This window comes from Pipistrellus kuhlii, unplaced genomic scaffold (assembly GCF_014108245.1).
Source record: "Pipistrellus kuhlii isolate mPipKuh1 unplaced genomic scaffold, mPipKuh1.p scaffold_m20_p_3, whole genome shotgun sequence".
Lineage (NCBI taxonomy): Eukaryota > Metazoa > Chordata > Mammalia > Chiroptera > Vespertilionidae > Pipistrellus > Pipistrellus kuhlii.
Window position 1 is genome coordinate 181,470,663 of NW_023425529.1, and position 14,792 is coordinate 181,485,454.

At 41.4% G+C, this 14,792-nt stretch overlaps 1 protein-coding gene and 1 long non-coding RNA gene across 4 annotated transcripts; both read left to right on the forward strand.

The window, feature by feature from the left end:
* Window positions 1-54: 54 nt before the first annotated feature.
* On the forward strand, window positions 55-10,753 carry LOC123653292. The gene is made up of 3 exons (XR_006743021.1): window positions 55-422; window positions 1,707-1,936; window positions 10,708-10,753. It is a non-coding gene; the product is annotated as an uncharacterized LOC123653292 (long non-coding RNA).
* Window positions 4,449-6,852, forward strand: LOC118730100 (tetratricopeptide repeat protein 4-like). 3 transcript variants are annotated; one of them, XM_045588962.1, is made up of 2 exons: window positions 4,449-5,146; window positions 5,444-6,852. In XM_045588962.1, exons 1-2 carry the CDS (start codon window positions 4,478-4,480, stop codon window positions 5,549-5,551), a joined length of 777 nt encoding a protein of 258 aa, XP_045444918.1. In that variant the 5' UTR covers window positions 4,449-4,477; the 3' UTR covers window positions 5,552-6,852. The 3 variants fall into 3 exon arrangements, with proteins under 3 accessions (XP_045444918.1, XP_036313706.1, XP_045444917.1); XM_036457813.2 differs by having other exon boundaries at window positions 5,362-5,479; XM_045588961.1 differs by having other exon boundaries at window positions 4,449-6,852.
* Window positions 10,754-14,792: the final 4,039 nt, after the last annotated feature.

A 14,792-nucleotide genomic window follows, 5' to 3' on the forward strand; every position in this document is an offset into this window, starting at 1 on the left:
CAGGCCCAGGCGATAGGCATTGACACCCAGACCTGGCTTTGGAGCTGTGACTCAAATACGTTAGAGTGTGTGATACAGCGTGACCACCGCTAACTGAGTTGCACACGAAGCCCACCAGTACCACTGTTTTGGAGTTGAATAGAGCACAATTAGCAATTGCTATCTGACTGCTAGGCATTTGAAAATGTTGCTCCATTGAAAGAAACACTTATTTCTGATTTATGTTGTTGCTATGAAAATAAGTCATCCTACATTTCGAAAAAGACATGCACATTAAAATGGAAACCATCTCTGCATCTGTGAATCCATCGTTTTCCTTCCGCCAGAGAGCGTTGCCCATGAGACGACGCGATCCGGGGGTTGTTCCGCCAGGAGGCAGCTGCTGAGAACCACGGTCCTACACCCACAGGAAACAGGAGCAGGTAGGGGGTGGAACCAGGGCTTTGATTTCCATGTTATTAAATGCAATGCTGCCACCATTTAAATCACACACTCGTGTATTAATTAGGCCATGCCTCTGCCGTGCCTGAGAAATTTTCAGTGTTCTGTATGATTTCAAGTTTACGTTCTAAATTCCCTAAGCTGTGATTGAGAAAGAGGGACTGTTAGTGGGAAGGGGAAGTAGCTAAGAGTGTTAGTTATCCACTGGGAGGGTAACTAGGAAGATTACATGCTATGTCTGGGTCTCTTCCCCCCCCCCCAACAACTTATGAAATCACACCTGAAGGGAGGGACCTACTCTGTCACTCCCTGCTGACATTCTCAGGAGGTCCTCAGAGAAAGCGAGAGAGGGCGAGAGAGATGGAAACATCTACGGGAGAGAAACATCAGTCAGCTGCTTCTTTAAAAAAAAAAAAAAAAAAAAAAAAAAAAATATATATATATATATATATATATATATATATATATATATATTATTGATTTTTTACAGAGAGGAAGAGAGAGGGATAGAGAGTCAGAAACACTGATGAGAGAGAAACATTGATCAGCTGCCTTCTGCACACCCCCCACCAGGGTTGTGCCTGCAATCAAGGTACATGACCTTGACCGGAATTGAACCCGGGACCCTCCAGTCCACAGGTTGAGGTTCTATCCACTGAACCAAACTGATCTCAGCAGTCAGCTGCCTCTTGCACACCCCCTACTGGGGATCGAGCTGGCAACCCATGCATGAGTCCTGGAATTGAATGGTGACCTCTTGGTGCATGGATGGAAACTCAACCACTGAGACAGAGCAACAGGGCTGAAGAAATTGTTCTTTGATGATTCAGAGTCCACTGTTTTCATTTTTACTTAAAAAACAACAACACCTTTATTGTTGAAAGTATTACATATGTCCCCCTTTCTTCCTCCATTGACTCTCTCCAGCCCCCCCCCCCCCCAGGCCCTCACCACCCCACTGTCTGTACACATGGCATGTTTACTTTTTAATGTAAAACACTAATTTTCTTCCAAGTGCTCTTCAATAAAATTGTAAAACTCACACTGCATTTAATTCATTTTTTAATTTATCTTTATTGTTGAAACTATTACAGATGTCCCCTTAAAAAACAACAACTAAACAATGTCTGAGCTAAAAAGAGTGAACATTTATGGAGGGGATCTGGTTGTTACCTTTGCTGGAATATAACTGTGTTCCTCTATTTGTATAGCAGACATGTCTCAACCTCTTCCCTCTCCTGTCTCCATCTTCTTAATGCCTCTAGGCTGGAACTCTAAGACAAAGTCATGACAAACTCTGGAGAGTTGGGTGCAGCAGTTCGGGAACCAGTTCCTGCAAGAATTCCTACCTGGTCTGACCTTTGTAATAGAAAGCAGGGGCACTGAGGACCGCCTCGCAGGTCCTTACAGCTCAAAGGAAAAGCCCAAGAAGGCAGTCACCTTCTCTCTGCCTTTGACCTAGTGAATAACCAGTGCATGTCTTTTTAAAAAAAAGGTAAGGCAGGCTGACTCAGAACGTCCAAGAGCTCATATTGGAATGTATGGGGTTAAATGTCTTCCAGGAGGCTCTGATCTTGGACATGCATGATTTTCTTGGTTATTTTCCCTCTGCTGTCACACTGATAACCCAAATAATGAAATTCGAAGGACCAGGTCAGCAGGGGTCTCTATGCAGATATCTGTAGAGTAATATACAGGGTGGGCAAAAGTAGGTTTACAGTTACAGGTGCCATGAAACAGGTTGAATCTTTCTGACTTTAGGAATGACACCGTTTTATAAAATGTTAGATTAAGTTTGTCTTAAATGTGTGGTTCCTTGCATTAAGTCATTTCCCTGCTACGTTTCTCTTCCTGGATATTCTAGCAGGAGCACGCTCTCTTCCGGACTGTGTACTTTGTATGTCATTGTTGCCCTCATTCTCCAATTAGAATCTGAGCTTCGAGAAGGCAGTCTCTAGGACTTCCTAGCCCTATCCTGCCTTACATACATAGCAGATACCCCTTTAAAAGACTGAAGAAATCACCCAACTTGTTCTTCACCACCTTCCCATGATTCTTAACAAGAGGGAAAATATCAAACACTCGAATGTAGGATGAATGTGAAAACTTTGCTAAGTAGCAGAGTCCGATCTCTCTCTCTGTTCCTCGGAGGTTGGGAAAGAAGGCTTCTTGCCAGTCCTGAAAAGATTTGACTTGCATTAGAAGAACTATTTGCACAATTTCCTGAAGAAATGCCACCTTATAAACAGTCCAGCTGGCACCAGTTATTTAGATCTCCAGAGACACGTTCAGGATCATAGGGGAGAGGGGATGATGCATAACATCTCCGCTCCAAGCACACGCACAGGCTGCAGACACTCCTCATTGCTATTGCCCTCTTCTCATCCACGCAGTCCCACCAGACCCCGGATAGACTCCAGGCAGGCTCAGTGCCTTGGATGCTTCCGCTGTGTGGTGCAGTGTCTTTCCGGAGACCTTGCATTCATGGGCAAGAGGCAGAGGGGTGCATAGATGGTCTACGAGAACCATCTTTTGGTCTCCAGTCCATCCTCTCCATTGAAGCCAAAGAGCTCCTCCTACATTAGAGTCCAATCACATTTGATTGTTGGGAACAAAAGTTCTATAGGAATGAAACTACTCTGTGATGCTACTCCATTATTTGTATCATTGTTGAAGTTACTATCATAGGAGAACCAGTCTGCCTCCCCTGGCTGAGGAGGTGACCACAGAGTACGGAAGGATATACTATAGAAGTGTTAATTTGGCAGGACTCCTTCCCCGCCCCCGGCCAGCTCCTTACTTTGATCAGGGCCACACTTTATTTTTAGCTTTGGCCTTTCGCAGCGCTCGACCTTTTGCCTGGATAGAGGGATGTCCTGGGAGCTCAAACCCACAGCCTTCCCTGTCCTGTGAAACGTAAGGGGTATGTGTGTTAGGTTGTGTCTTCTTTGGAAGTCTGCAGTCCAGAATGGTCTTTTAGGACAAACTAAAACTATATTCACCCCCTTCCACACACACACACACACACACACACACACACACACACACAACACACCGCATACTATTAAATTTGCCCACTTAATTTTTTAAGTGTACAGTTCAGTTGTGTTAAGTCTGTTCACACGGTTGTGCAACAGGTCTGAACTTTCTCACCTTGTAATACTGAAACTCTATACCCACTGAGCACTGATTCCTCCTCCTGTCTCCCATAAGTCAGTACCCACCTTCAGCTGTCCGATGATTTTGACTGTTTTATCCACTTCATAGGAGAGGAATCCTACAGTGTTTATCCTTACTTTGCTAAGCACAGTGTCCTCAAGGTTTATGTTAAAATGAATGTTTTTTAAATTGATTTCGGAGAGAGGAAGGGAAAGGAAGAGAGATAACATCAATAAGAGAGAAACATTGATGGACTATTTCCTGCATGCCCCCTACTGGGCATTGAGCCTGCTACCCCAGGATGTGCCCTGACTGGGAAATGAACAGTGACCTCCAGGTTCATGGGTTGATGCTCAACCACTGAGCCATACAGGCCAGGCTAAAATAAATTTTTTGATATGGACTCTGTTACCTCTATAACCAGAAAAGAAGCTTTATATAGAATCATCGGAACTAGAAGTGACTTGAAAATTTATCTGGACCAATTTTTCCTATTCTTAACTTTACTTTTTCTAGTAGAGAATTTCAGAAATCAAAAAGTAATTATTCTCAGGTTAAAGGTTAAATAATGGCAAAACTGACCCAAGAAATAAAAGAAGCAAAAGAGGGAAATGTTTTCAGGTCTTTCACAAAATTTACACCACTTTCTATGTTGTTTTAATTTTCTGCTCAACATTAACGGTTGTAAAATAATTTTGTCTTCCAGTATTTCATTTCACATTTGAAGTAAAAATAATCTATCTGCTGGCTGTTTGCTTTGTTCAGAAGGTACAAAGCACTTCTCTTTAGGAATCATGTTTCTTCAGTTTTGTTTGTACAATGCATTCCATGGGAGGTCAAGATTTTCCGTTCTGGGGCGGAGGGTCCCCGAGGTGCCATGGCGGACGCCGCCTCCGAGGACGCCGAGGACTTGTTCCTGGAGAAGTTCCAGAGCCAGCCTTACCGTGGCCGCTTCCGCGAGGACCGCTGGGAAGAGGAATTTGAAAAGATCCCTCTCTTTATGAAGAAAGCACCGTCAGAAATTGATCCCAAGGAGAATCCTGACCTGGCTTGCCTGCAGTCAATTATTTTTGATGACGAGCGACCTCCAGAAGAACAAGCCAAGACCTATAAAGATGAGGGCAATGAATACTTTAAAGAAAAAGACTATGAAAAAGCTGTGATTTCGTATACTGAAGGCTTAAAGAAAAAATGTGCAGACCCTGATTTGAATGTTGTTCTTTACACCAACCGGGCAGCAGCACAGTACTATCTGGGCAATTTTCGTTCTGCTCTCAATGATGTGACAGCTGCCAGAAAGCTAAAATCCTGCCACCTTAAAGCAATAGTAAGAGGTGCCTTGTGCCATCTGGAACTGAAAAACTTTCCTGAGACTGTGAACTGGTGTGACGAGGGGCTGCAGATAGATGCCAAAGAGAAGAAGCTTCTGGAAATGAGGATTAAAGCAGACAGACTAAAGCGGACTCAACAGAGGGATATAAGGAAAGCAAAGCTGAAAGAGAAGAAGGAGCAGAATCAGAATGAGGCTTTACTCCAGGCCATCAAGGCTAGGAACATCAAGCTAGTCTCTGAAGCTGCCAGTGAGGATGAAGACTCTGCCTCAGAAGGTCTAAGTGCACTCCTGGATGGGCTCAGCTTTGAGAAGCCCTATGGCACCAGGCTGAGTATAGATGACCAGGGCAGACTGAGCTGGCCTGTGCTCTTTCTGTACCCGGAGTATGCCCAGTCGGACTTCATCTCTGCTTTTCATGAGGACTCCAGGTTTATTGATCATCTAATTGTGATGTTTGGTGAAACACCCTCTTGGGACTTAGAGCAAAAATACTGCCCTGATAATTTAGAGATCTACTTTGAAGATGAGGACAGGGCAGAACTGTACCGGGTGCCTCCTAAGAGCACCTTGCTGCAGGTGCTACAGCATCCCAGAGAGGAAGGGAGAGAGAAACATTGATGAGTCATCAGCTGCCTCCTACACGCCCCCTCCTGGGGATTGAACACACAACCCAGGCATGTGGCCTGACCAGGAACTGAACCATGACCTTCTGGTTTATTGGTGATGCTCAACCGCTGAGCTACGCTGGCCAGGTACTTCGTAAAAACCCTGACACCAGCATTTTTAGTCTGTGTGGAATCCTCTCCTTTTTGTAGAAATTATCTCCAGGGGAGAAAGGTGCACCAGGTAAAGTGACTGAGCCAGGCTGCAGAGCCAGGCACCTGGATCTTCTCCCATATCCACCTCTGCCCGGAATACAGCATACTTAAATCAGCTGGACATAGTCCTAGAATCCAACACTTTTTTCCGTCACCTTGGAGACCGTCCTTCCTCACACTGGGGGGGGGGGGGGGGGGGGGGGGGAAGAGCTGCTGACTTCCTTGAGCTGCAGCCGCTCTGATCAAAGTGATGGACCTAAGCTAGTCTTCATTCTCCTCTGTTGATACAAAACTGTGCCTTGGTCATGGCATCCTTTAGGACTCTGAGCTGTGCTAACTACCAGCCTCCCTCCCTGAAGGGACCATGTGTTGCAATTACCACAGCAACTGACCCATGGAACTCCCTGGACTGACTCAGGATCTAGTGATCCGGTTCTGAACCTTTGCAGAGCTAGAGGCTTTGGAGAAGCTAGCCCTCAAACTGCCTATATACAAACCATGTCTGTAATTTAAGGCACTAAAGCTGAGACTGGCCTCCAGTTATTTCATGAGCATGGAGGGTTGCTCTGTGGGATACTGACTGAAGATACCTTGGAGCAAGATGGGGCCAGGAAATCTGGGTCCTGTTTCTACATCTGTAAACACCAACAATCTGGCATTCTCCAGAACCCCTCAAAGGTTTGCCAGTTTTCCTGATCTCTGCAGGATGGAGGACTATGATACACTTGGACAGTGAACTCTGAATTCTTCCCCAGTTTTTCACATTTTAGGATTTTGTGCCTTTTAAACTGGAAAACCTTTTGGCATGTTGAGTCACTGTCATAAGTTGTACCTAGAGGGCTTTATATGCCCTTACACATAGCCATGGGACTTTTTGCAGTGCCCACCCACCCCTTCCCCCGGGGAGGAGTGTACTCCCCTGAAGAGCCATGGTGTGGAAGGTTCATGTTCTTTCTCCTTTGCCATGAAAACTTATTTCCCAGATTAGGGCTGTCCTTCAGCTTGGGCACCAGAATGGTAAGACAGTGGAGCAGAGCTGCAGCAGCTGCCCTGCAGCCACTGGTTGTAACATGAAAGAGGAATAAATGCTTGTAGTAATGGTAAAAAAAAAAAAAAAAAAAAAAGATTTTCCGTTCTGGGCCCCGGCAGGCTAAAAGGTTCTTTAAGTTTGTGGGAGAATTTGACTCCTGAGCCACAAGGTGGAGGCAAGTCCAAGAGACACTTTTGTTCAGCTGTTGGTTGTTATGTAGCATTCTCTCCTCCTGCTCTGAAAGAGAAAGAGCTCATACGTCAGAGTTTATGAAATAATTGTGAAAACCCCATAATTTCTGATTCTGGATCTACTCAAAAGAAGAGGACTGGATTCTTTATTCTGAGAGGTCAAACCATTAGTGCTCATTTAAAACTCTTTGAAGCTAAAATGCTGTCACTTCAACCAAACCAGCCTTTTGCACCCATGGGAGCACAGGTGGTGGAATCGCCCGAGAAAATGACGTCCAGTTTAAAACTGAGAGACACTAAATGCTGGTAAAGGCTAACCATTCCTTTGGGATTACCAGTCAGTAATATTCAATCATTTGTGTTCCAGGGACTTTTAAATTCATGGAACAGAGAAAAAGCCAATGCCAGATTCCTAACTCCATATCCCCATTTCATCTTGAGACATGGAATGATCATTTTTAAGTTACTTTTTTTAAAAAAATAGATTTAGTGATGATGAGAGAAGAATTAGCTCCATCTCCACTTTAACTGGAATTGAAGTCAAATTGGCAGATTTGTTTCAATCTGATTGTCTTCCACTCTTAACCCATTTTCCAGTCAGTATTTAACTAAGGTATATGTTCCACATTTGTCTTTATCTTTATTTCTACACTAGTGGTCCAGTGCACAAAATTCATGCACATTGAAAGGGAATTAATTAGAGGAAATATTTTAATATTGCTACTTGCCCTTTCTCTATAATAGAAGTGTCAGAGATGAAAGAAATTAGTAAAATGTATATGAAAATCTCCCTCCTGTCAGAATCTGGGGTGCACTGTGAGATCTAGAGTCAAGTCCCCACCCACCACCTGCATGTGCTTCAAAAACACCCAGACCCAGCCGACCCCACCCCTGTCAAGCCCCTCAGAGTGGAGGGGCAAGACCTGAGGTCTCCCGTCAATCCCTGCAGGGCAGGGGGCACAATCTGCAGTCCCTCACTCCAGCCAGACACCATGTTGCCTCAGATCCTTGCTGTTTGGTTGTGACGTTATGGTGTCTTGGCTAATTTGCTTATTCCTCTATTATATAGACAGATTGGTTCCTTTCTCCTCTGAAGGGAATTATAAAACCAGCCATTTTTCACAGCACCTATTAAGATGAAAATGTCTTTGTACCCGGATGTGTCAGACATATACTTCCATAGGCACTTACGTTGAAGTGACGGGGAGTTCCGAAGTCATCTGCAGTCTGGTTTGTGTGCGGTCAACAGCCCTGAAGATTGTGATGCTGCATCTTGAAAATATCTTCTCTCTTCTGCCTACTCCAAGTTACCTAAGGATACAGTGGAAGAACACACATGGAAGGTCAACTCTCTGATCCTAGAAATGGGACCACTTAAAAAGTTCTATTACCTTATAAGTTTGAGGAGTTGTCGAGTCATGTTCCGGAAGTTAGAAATACAGTTACTGGATTCCCTATGACAAAGCCCATGGTTCTTTGTCTTTTTGCTTATTTTTGATAGGAACATTGACAAATTAAAACATCAGTAGTCCACAGGAGTTTTGAACAACTAGATAATAACAATTAACATGTGTTTTCTCAATATAGTTAAATAGTGGAATCTTTGATGATTTCTCTTTTCTATATAAATGGGTCAAAATGTTTTTTCTGTTTCTCTACAATAAAATGGCAGATGAAAATTGGTTTTACTTAAGTTTACAAAAGATATAAATGTATGCATTATCATTTTAAGAATTTCATTACAAATTAGTTGATCTTAGGTGAGGGATTTTAGATAGTATCCTGCCCAGTAAAAAACTACTGATGGCAATTTCCAATGATGATATTCCAAATGAATGATTTTATTTCCTTCTCTGTATTCAGGTGTCTTGTAATCAAATAATGCACCTCCCTGAGTCTACATGTTATGACCCAGTTCATCTCTTCACTCTGGTGAAGGGAAGGTTTTTATCCCTGCCTGTGAGCATGGACATTTCTCACCACCAGGTGGCAGAGTCTCCCTGGGTTAGATTGAATATTGCCTTTTTCTACTGATTGCCAACTGTAGTTTAGAGCTAATGTGAGTGCCCATCAAACCTTTTACTCATGTACCCCTAAAATAAATTGAAAACATATGCACCTCCACAAACTTTTAAGTGCATGTAAAAATTATTCAGCAAAAGTTTAGATAACAAAAGAGATATCACTTCTGACATGCTGTAAATACCGACTTTTTAAATAAAATTGTTAATGTCATTCTTCTAAATGAATCGAATTGAATGCAAAGGACTGTAGATATTTGATAGCCACCATCATGTATTTTCTTTAAAATGCCAAAATGAGCTTATTATTCACAGTTTGATAATTCATATCACTCCCTTTCCTTTCTTTCTTTTTTAAAAATATATTTTATTGATTTTGTACAGAGAGGAAAGGAGAGAGATAAAGAGTCAGAAGCATCGATGAGAGAGAGTCATCGATCAGCTGCCCCTTGCACACCTCCTACTGGGGACGTGTCCACAACCAAGGTACATGCCCTTGACCGTAATCGAACCCGGGACCCTTCAGTCCCCAAGCCAACGCTCTATCCATTGAGCCAAACCGGTTTCGGCTCCTTTTCCTTTCTAATATATGTTTCCCATTTTATTTCCTTTACAGAATTTTACACTAATATACAGTGTTTCATGCTTAAAAGCTTTGGTCACCATTGTTCTTCTCTGCAACAAGAGTGTGTGTATAAATGACATGAAATGTTTTGTATTTTCTGTGATCAGAGGTTGTTAAGTGTCAAATTTTCATATTGATAACTAATATACATTAGTATATATTCCTAAATTTGCCCAATATACATTTATTCTTTCAGTCATTTGGAAAATCCAGAAAATATAAGGAAAATGACCCTTAACCATAACACCTAAATAATACTTATAGAGAATAAATGATAGGCGGCAACCCTCTTGTGCTTATCTCTTACCAGTTTGCCTAGATACTTTCTGTTAAGTATTATAGTTGATGCCTGTTCTTCCATGGTTTTTCTAAGTTCATAAAGATTTATTTATACCTTTAAAATTTGGAGCACAAAATATTAAGGTGCTCCCTCTATTGCCTTTTAAGAGATCTTTCCTAGCATCAAAAGCAGTGTTCCATGGGGGTGGGGGTGGGGCCTGTGTGTAAACACACACACACAAACACACACACACACACACACACACGCACGTGCACACACACAAACACACACACACTCAAATATATACAGACATACTAGTAGACACATTTTAGGTGGGGGAAAAGGACCACATTTTCTTTATTTAAAAAAAAAATAGATTTTTATTGATTTCAGAGAGGAAGGGAGAGAGAGAGAGAGAGAGAGAGAAACATCGACAACCAGAGAGGATCATTGATTGGCTACCCCTTGCATGCCCCACACTAGGGATCAAGCCTGCAACCCGGGCTTGTGCCCTGATAGGGAATCAAAACGTGACCAGCTGGTTCATATATTGATTTTCAATCACTGAACCTCGCCAGCCTGGCAGGACCACGTTAAAAAAAAAATTATATATATATATATATATATATATATATATATATATATATATATATATATATATAAAATCATCCTAACTGTGATATGATATTGCTAATGTTTAGAGCTAACCCCTTGTGGTTTAGGAAAATGTGGAGTTAGCGGGAAAACACTTCTCTGCAAGCCGAGACCGGTTTGGCTCAATGGATAGAGCGTCGGCTTGGGGACTGAAGGGTCCCGGGTTCGATTCCAGTCAAGGGCATGTACCTTGGTTGCGGGCACATCCTCAGTAGGGGGTGTGCAAGAGGCAGCTAATCGATGACTCTCTCATCGATGTTTCTAACTCTCTATCTCTCTCCCTTCCTCTCTGTACAAAATCAATAAAATATATTAAAAAACAAAACAAAACAAAAAAAACACTTCTCTGCAAGACCACACTTCCTGCTGCCACCCGCTGCACGTTCTGGGATGTTCCCCAAACCACCCCCAGGTTTGATAATGTGCTAACGGGACTCAGAATATACTGGAAGCTGTAATACTCTCAGTTAGGGTTCGTTACAGGGAAAGGAGACAGATTAAAATCAGGCACGGGAGGAAGTGCCTAGTGAAGGAAGAACCCAGGAAAAGACTAACTTCGGAGCTTCCATTGTTTTGTACAATATTTCCTGTGACCATAGGTTGTGTCAAATTTTCATACTGATAACTAATTGAAAGCAATCTTGGATGTGCTTTCTTGGTCCCTGTGTGGAACCGATGGGACATTGCCAGCTGGGGGAGTTCACCTGAGGCTTGTGACTCAGGGTTTTTATTAAGGTTCCGTCACAGAGGCGTGATTTACTGCTTATGAGGCTAATCTCAGTCTCCTGCCCCTGTGGTCAGCTGATACTGTGCGACCCAAAGCTTCCACCATGTCACACTGCTGGTCTGAATGGTGTGGTCAGTCCCCACCCTAAATACTACTTGGATTGATAGCCTATTGGCATAACCCAAGGCCCCAGGTAAACAAAGACATTCCAAGGGCTTAGTGGTTAGTCTTTACGTGTCTGGGGTCAAAGGCCACACCTCTTCTGAGGTAAAGTCCAATTCATCACTATACAGGTACACACATACGTACAATAAAACACTTGCATTTGAAGTATATGTTTCAATGACTTTTGGAAAACGTGTACATCTGTGTAGCCACCACCACAATCAAGATGGACACTCCCGTCACTCCAGAAAGTTCCCTCATGTTCCCTTGCAGTCATTTGCCCTCTGGCCCTGATCTTCCTTTTCTAGAACTTCATAGACGCATCCAATGGAATCACACGGTCTGTGCTTTTTGTTCTGTGTCTTCTTTCACTCACTAGCTTTATGAGATTATAGTGTTTCGGTAGTTTGTTAGTGTTGGGTGGTATGTCACACTATGTAGGTACTAAAATTTGCCTACTACTGATCTGTTAATGAACATGTTAATATTTCCACTTTAGGATTATTATGAACAAAGCTGCTAGTCTTTGTGTATGTAGATCTTTGTACAGTCAAAGGCTTTCCTTTCTGGGGAGCAAGTACCTAGGAGGAGAATGATTGGTTTGGTGTTAAGCATTTACTTTATAAGAAACTGCCAGACGGTTCTCCAAAATGGTTGTAATATTTCCCACCAATGTAGTGTTGCCAGTCTTTCTAACTTTAGCCATTTTAATGGCTATGTACCAAAGAGTAGTTACTCATTGTGATTTTAGTTTGCACTTTCCTGGTGACTTAGGAGGCTGAACCTCATTTTACGCGTTTATGGGCCATGCATACATCTTGTTTTGTGAATCTTATAGAACCTTTTGCCCAGTTTTAATTGTGTTGTCTGTCTTCTTACTACTGAGTTGTAAGGGTTCTTCATATATTTTGGATATAAGTCCTTTTCTGGACATATATCTTTGTGGCTTTTTTATTTTTCAATGATATCTTTTGAATAGTAGAAGTTTTAATTTTGATGAAACTGAGAAGACCACAATTTTAAATAATGCTGTGAATTCCAAATATTTTTTATGGCTATTTTGCTGCCATCCAAAACTTATACAAATGTTTGTTACCCAACTGATAATTGATGAGATTCAGGGAAGTATCCACTTATAAAACCTTTTTCTAAAATGTAGCAAGGTAGTATTTATAGTAATATTACATAGTATCCCGTCATCAACAAAGTCCTTTAGTAGAAAGGGTGGATACTTTCTAGGTATTAATTCTGCCTCTGATTCTATTTTTTCTTGACATAGCAGACATATAAAGACTATTTAGAAAACTTAACAGTAATAATACTGGTACTTTTTTTGGCTGCTATATTGCAGACAGTGGGGTAAAATAATTAATACTCCTGGTGATTCTGTGATGTAAACATGTTTGTCCCCTTTATTCATATATTCAGATGAGGAAAGTGAGGCCCAGAAAAATTAAATATCTTAACCAAGACCACACAACTTGTAAGTAGCTGATCTGGAATTCCAAGCTACGTTTGTCAGCTCTAAAACTCATGCTCTTCATTACACTCTCTGGACTCATTTCAGATACTGTATATTGAATGTAGATTTTTGGCAGGTCGGGAAAGAGCAGGAGCTGGGGCAAGGGGATGTGAAAAAGAGATTATGTCAGGGACTTATCTTGGCAGGGGCTGTTCATGCTTCCAGCTCCTAAACCTCTACCTAGACTGGGTTACTTCATAGCTGATTCAGGGTAGTCAAGCCAAGCTGGACCAACATAACTACCAATCTGGAAGTATAACTACTTCAGACCATCTAGCCAGTTAGCAGGCTCTTCAGCTTACCACAGGCCTCTGTCAGCATGTCATAAGATCCTCCTTTTAAGAAAGAATATTAGAAAGTGATTTCCTCAAACCCTGACGATGTGAACACTTGGCTTATAATTTTACATGTAATCAGTACTTTTATTGGTACCGCTTGTGTCAGATCTCTTATTTGGAACTTTGTCCTAGTGATTAACACTCCTTACACTGAAAGCCCTTCTGAAATCTTTAGTATGCTGCTATTTTCCAACGTGGCAGGAGCGGAATTCCCGTGGCTTACTTAAGCTATAAGTTGGGACGTTGGCTGTCTCCCATTATGAGTTACACATTCTATGAGTTACACTACGATAGTAAGGCCTTTCGTTCTACTTGATGGCCTGAGTCTCTGTCATTTGTACAGAAAAGATGAAATGCTCCGTAGGATCCATAGATTATAATCTAATCAGCAAATAGATTGGCTGTTGTATAATTCTACTGGATTCCAAATTTTTGGGATTTCTTTTATTATAGTTGTGTTGCATTTAAACATTCAAATGATCTTGATTATCCAGACCAAGATGAATTTTGAGATTATATAATCTATTAGAATATATATTGATTAATAAAAGGACAAATTTACATTTTCCTCTTTCTCTGAGAATCAAAGGCTAAAACAATAATTCAGTTTTAGAATGCATTGGTATGCTATTAAAAAGAATTGGGGAAGGATGAACCAAATGAGAGAGGAAGTGATAGTAATATATATTTGGTTAGCAACAGGCTGTTTTCAACTAAGGAAAAGAAGAACCCTTAATACATAGCCATGGCTTTTTTTTTTTTTTTAAGTGAAAAAATATTTCATGACAGTTAAAATAAAATTTATCTTGCCCTGGCCAGTTTGGCTCAATGGATAGAGCGCTGGTCTGCGGACTGAACGGTCCCGGGTTCAATTCTGGCTAGGGGCACATGCCTGGGTTGCAGGCTCCATCCCCAGTTGGGGGCGTACAGGAGGTGGCTGATCAGTGAGTATTTCTCATCATTGATGTTTCTATCTCTCTCACTCTCTGAAATCAATAAAGAAATATATTTTAAAAAAATAGAATTTCTCACCCTTTTCTTTAATAATCAACGACAGGATATGAGAACTACAATTTTCTGAAATCTTGTCCATTTAAACTCCTAAAATGTTTCTTATTTTTAAACCTAAAAAACACTAAAATACATTTCTCTTAAAACCAGTGTCATGTTCAGATTTGTTCTAATCATCCTACAATCTGCTACCTCATTATTTGAAGGAAATTGGCATCTAGCATCCAAGTCCTACCAATATTAATATTGGGGGGTTCATTTATACATTAATACAGAGATTAAGACATTGGTCCAATCATTAAACACTGAGTTGGTTTAGATATTTGGTTTTCCTGACCAACTTTGTTGATGACGGGATACTATGTAATATTACTATAAATACTACCTAATTTTTTTTAAGTACCTAACTTACTATTAGATAGGAATTCAGTCTCCCTATAAATTTCTTACACTCATTTTAATGTTGCCATTTAGAAT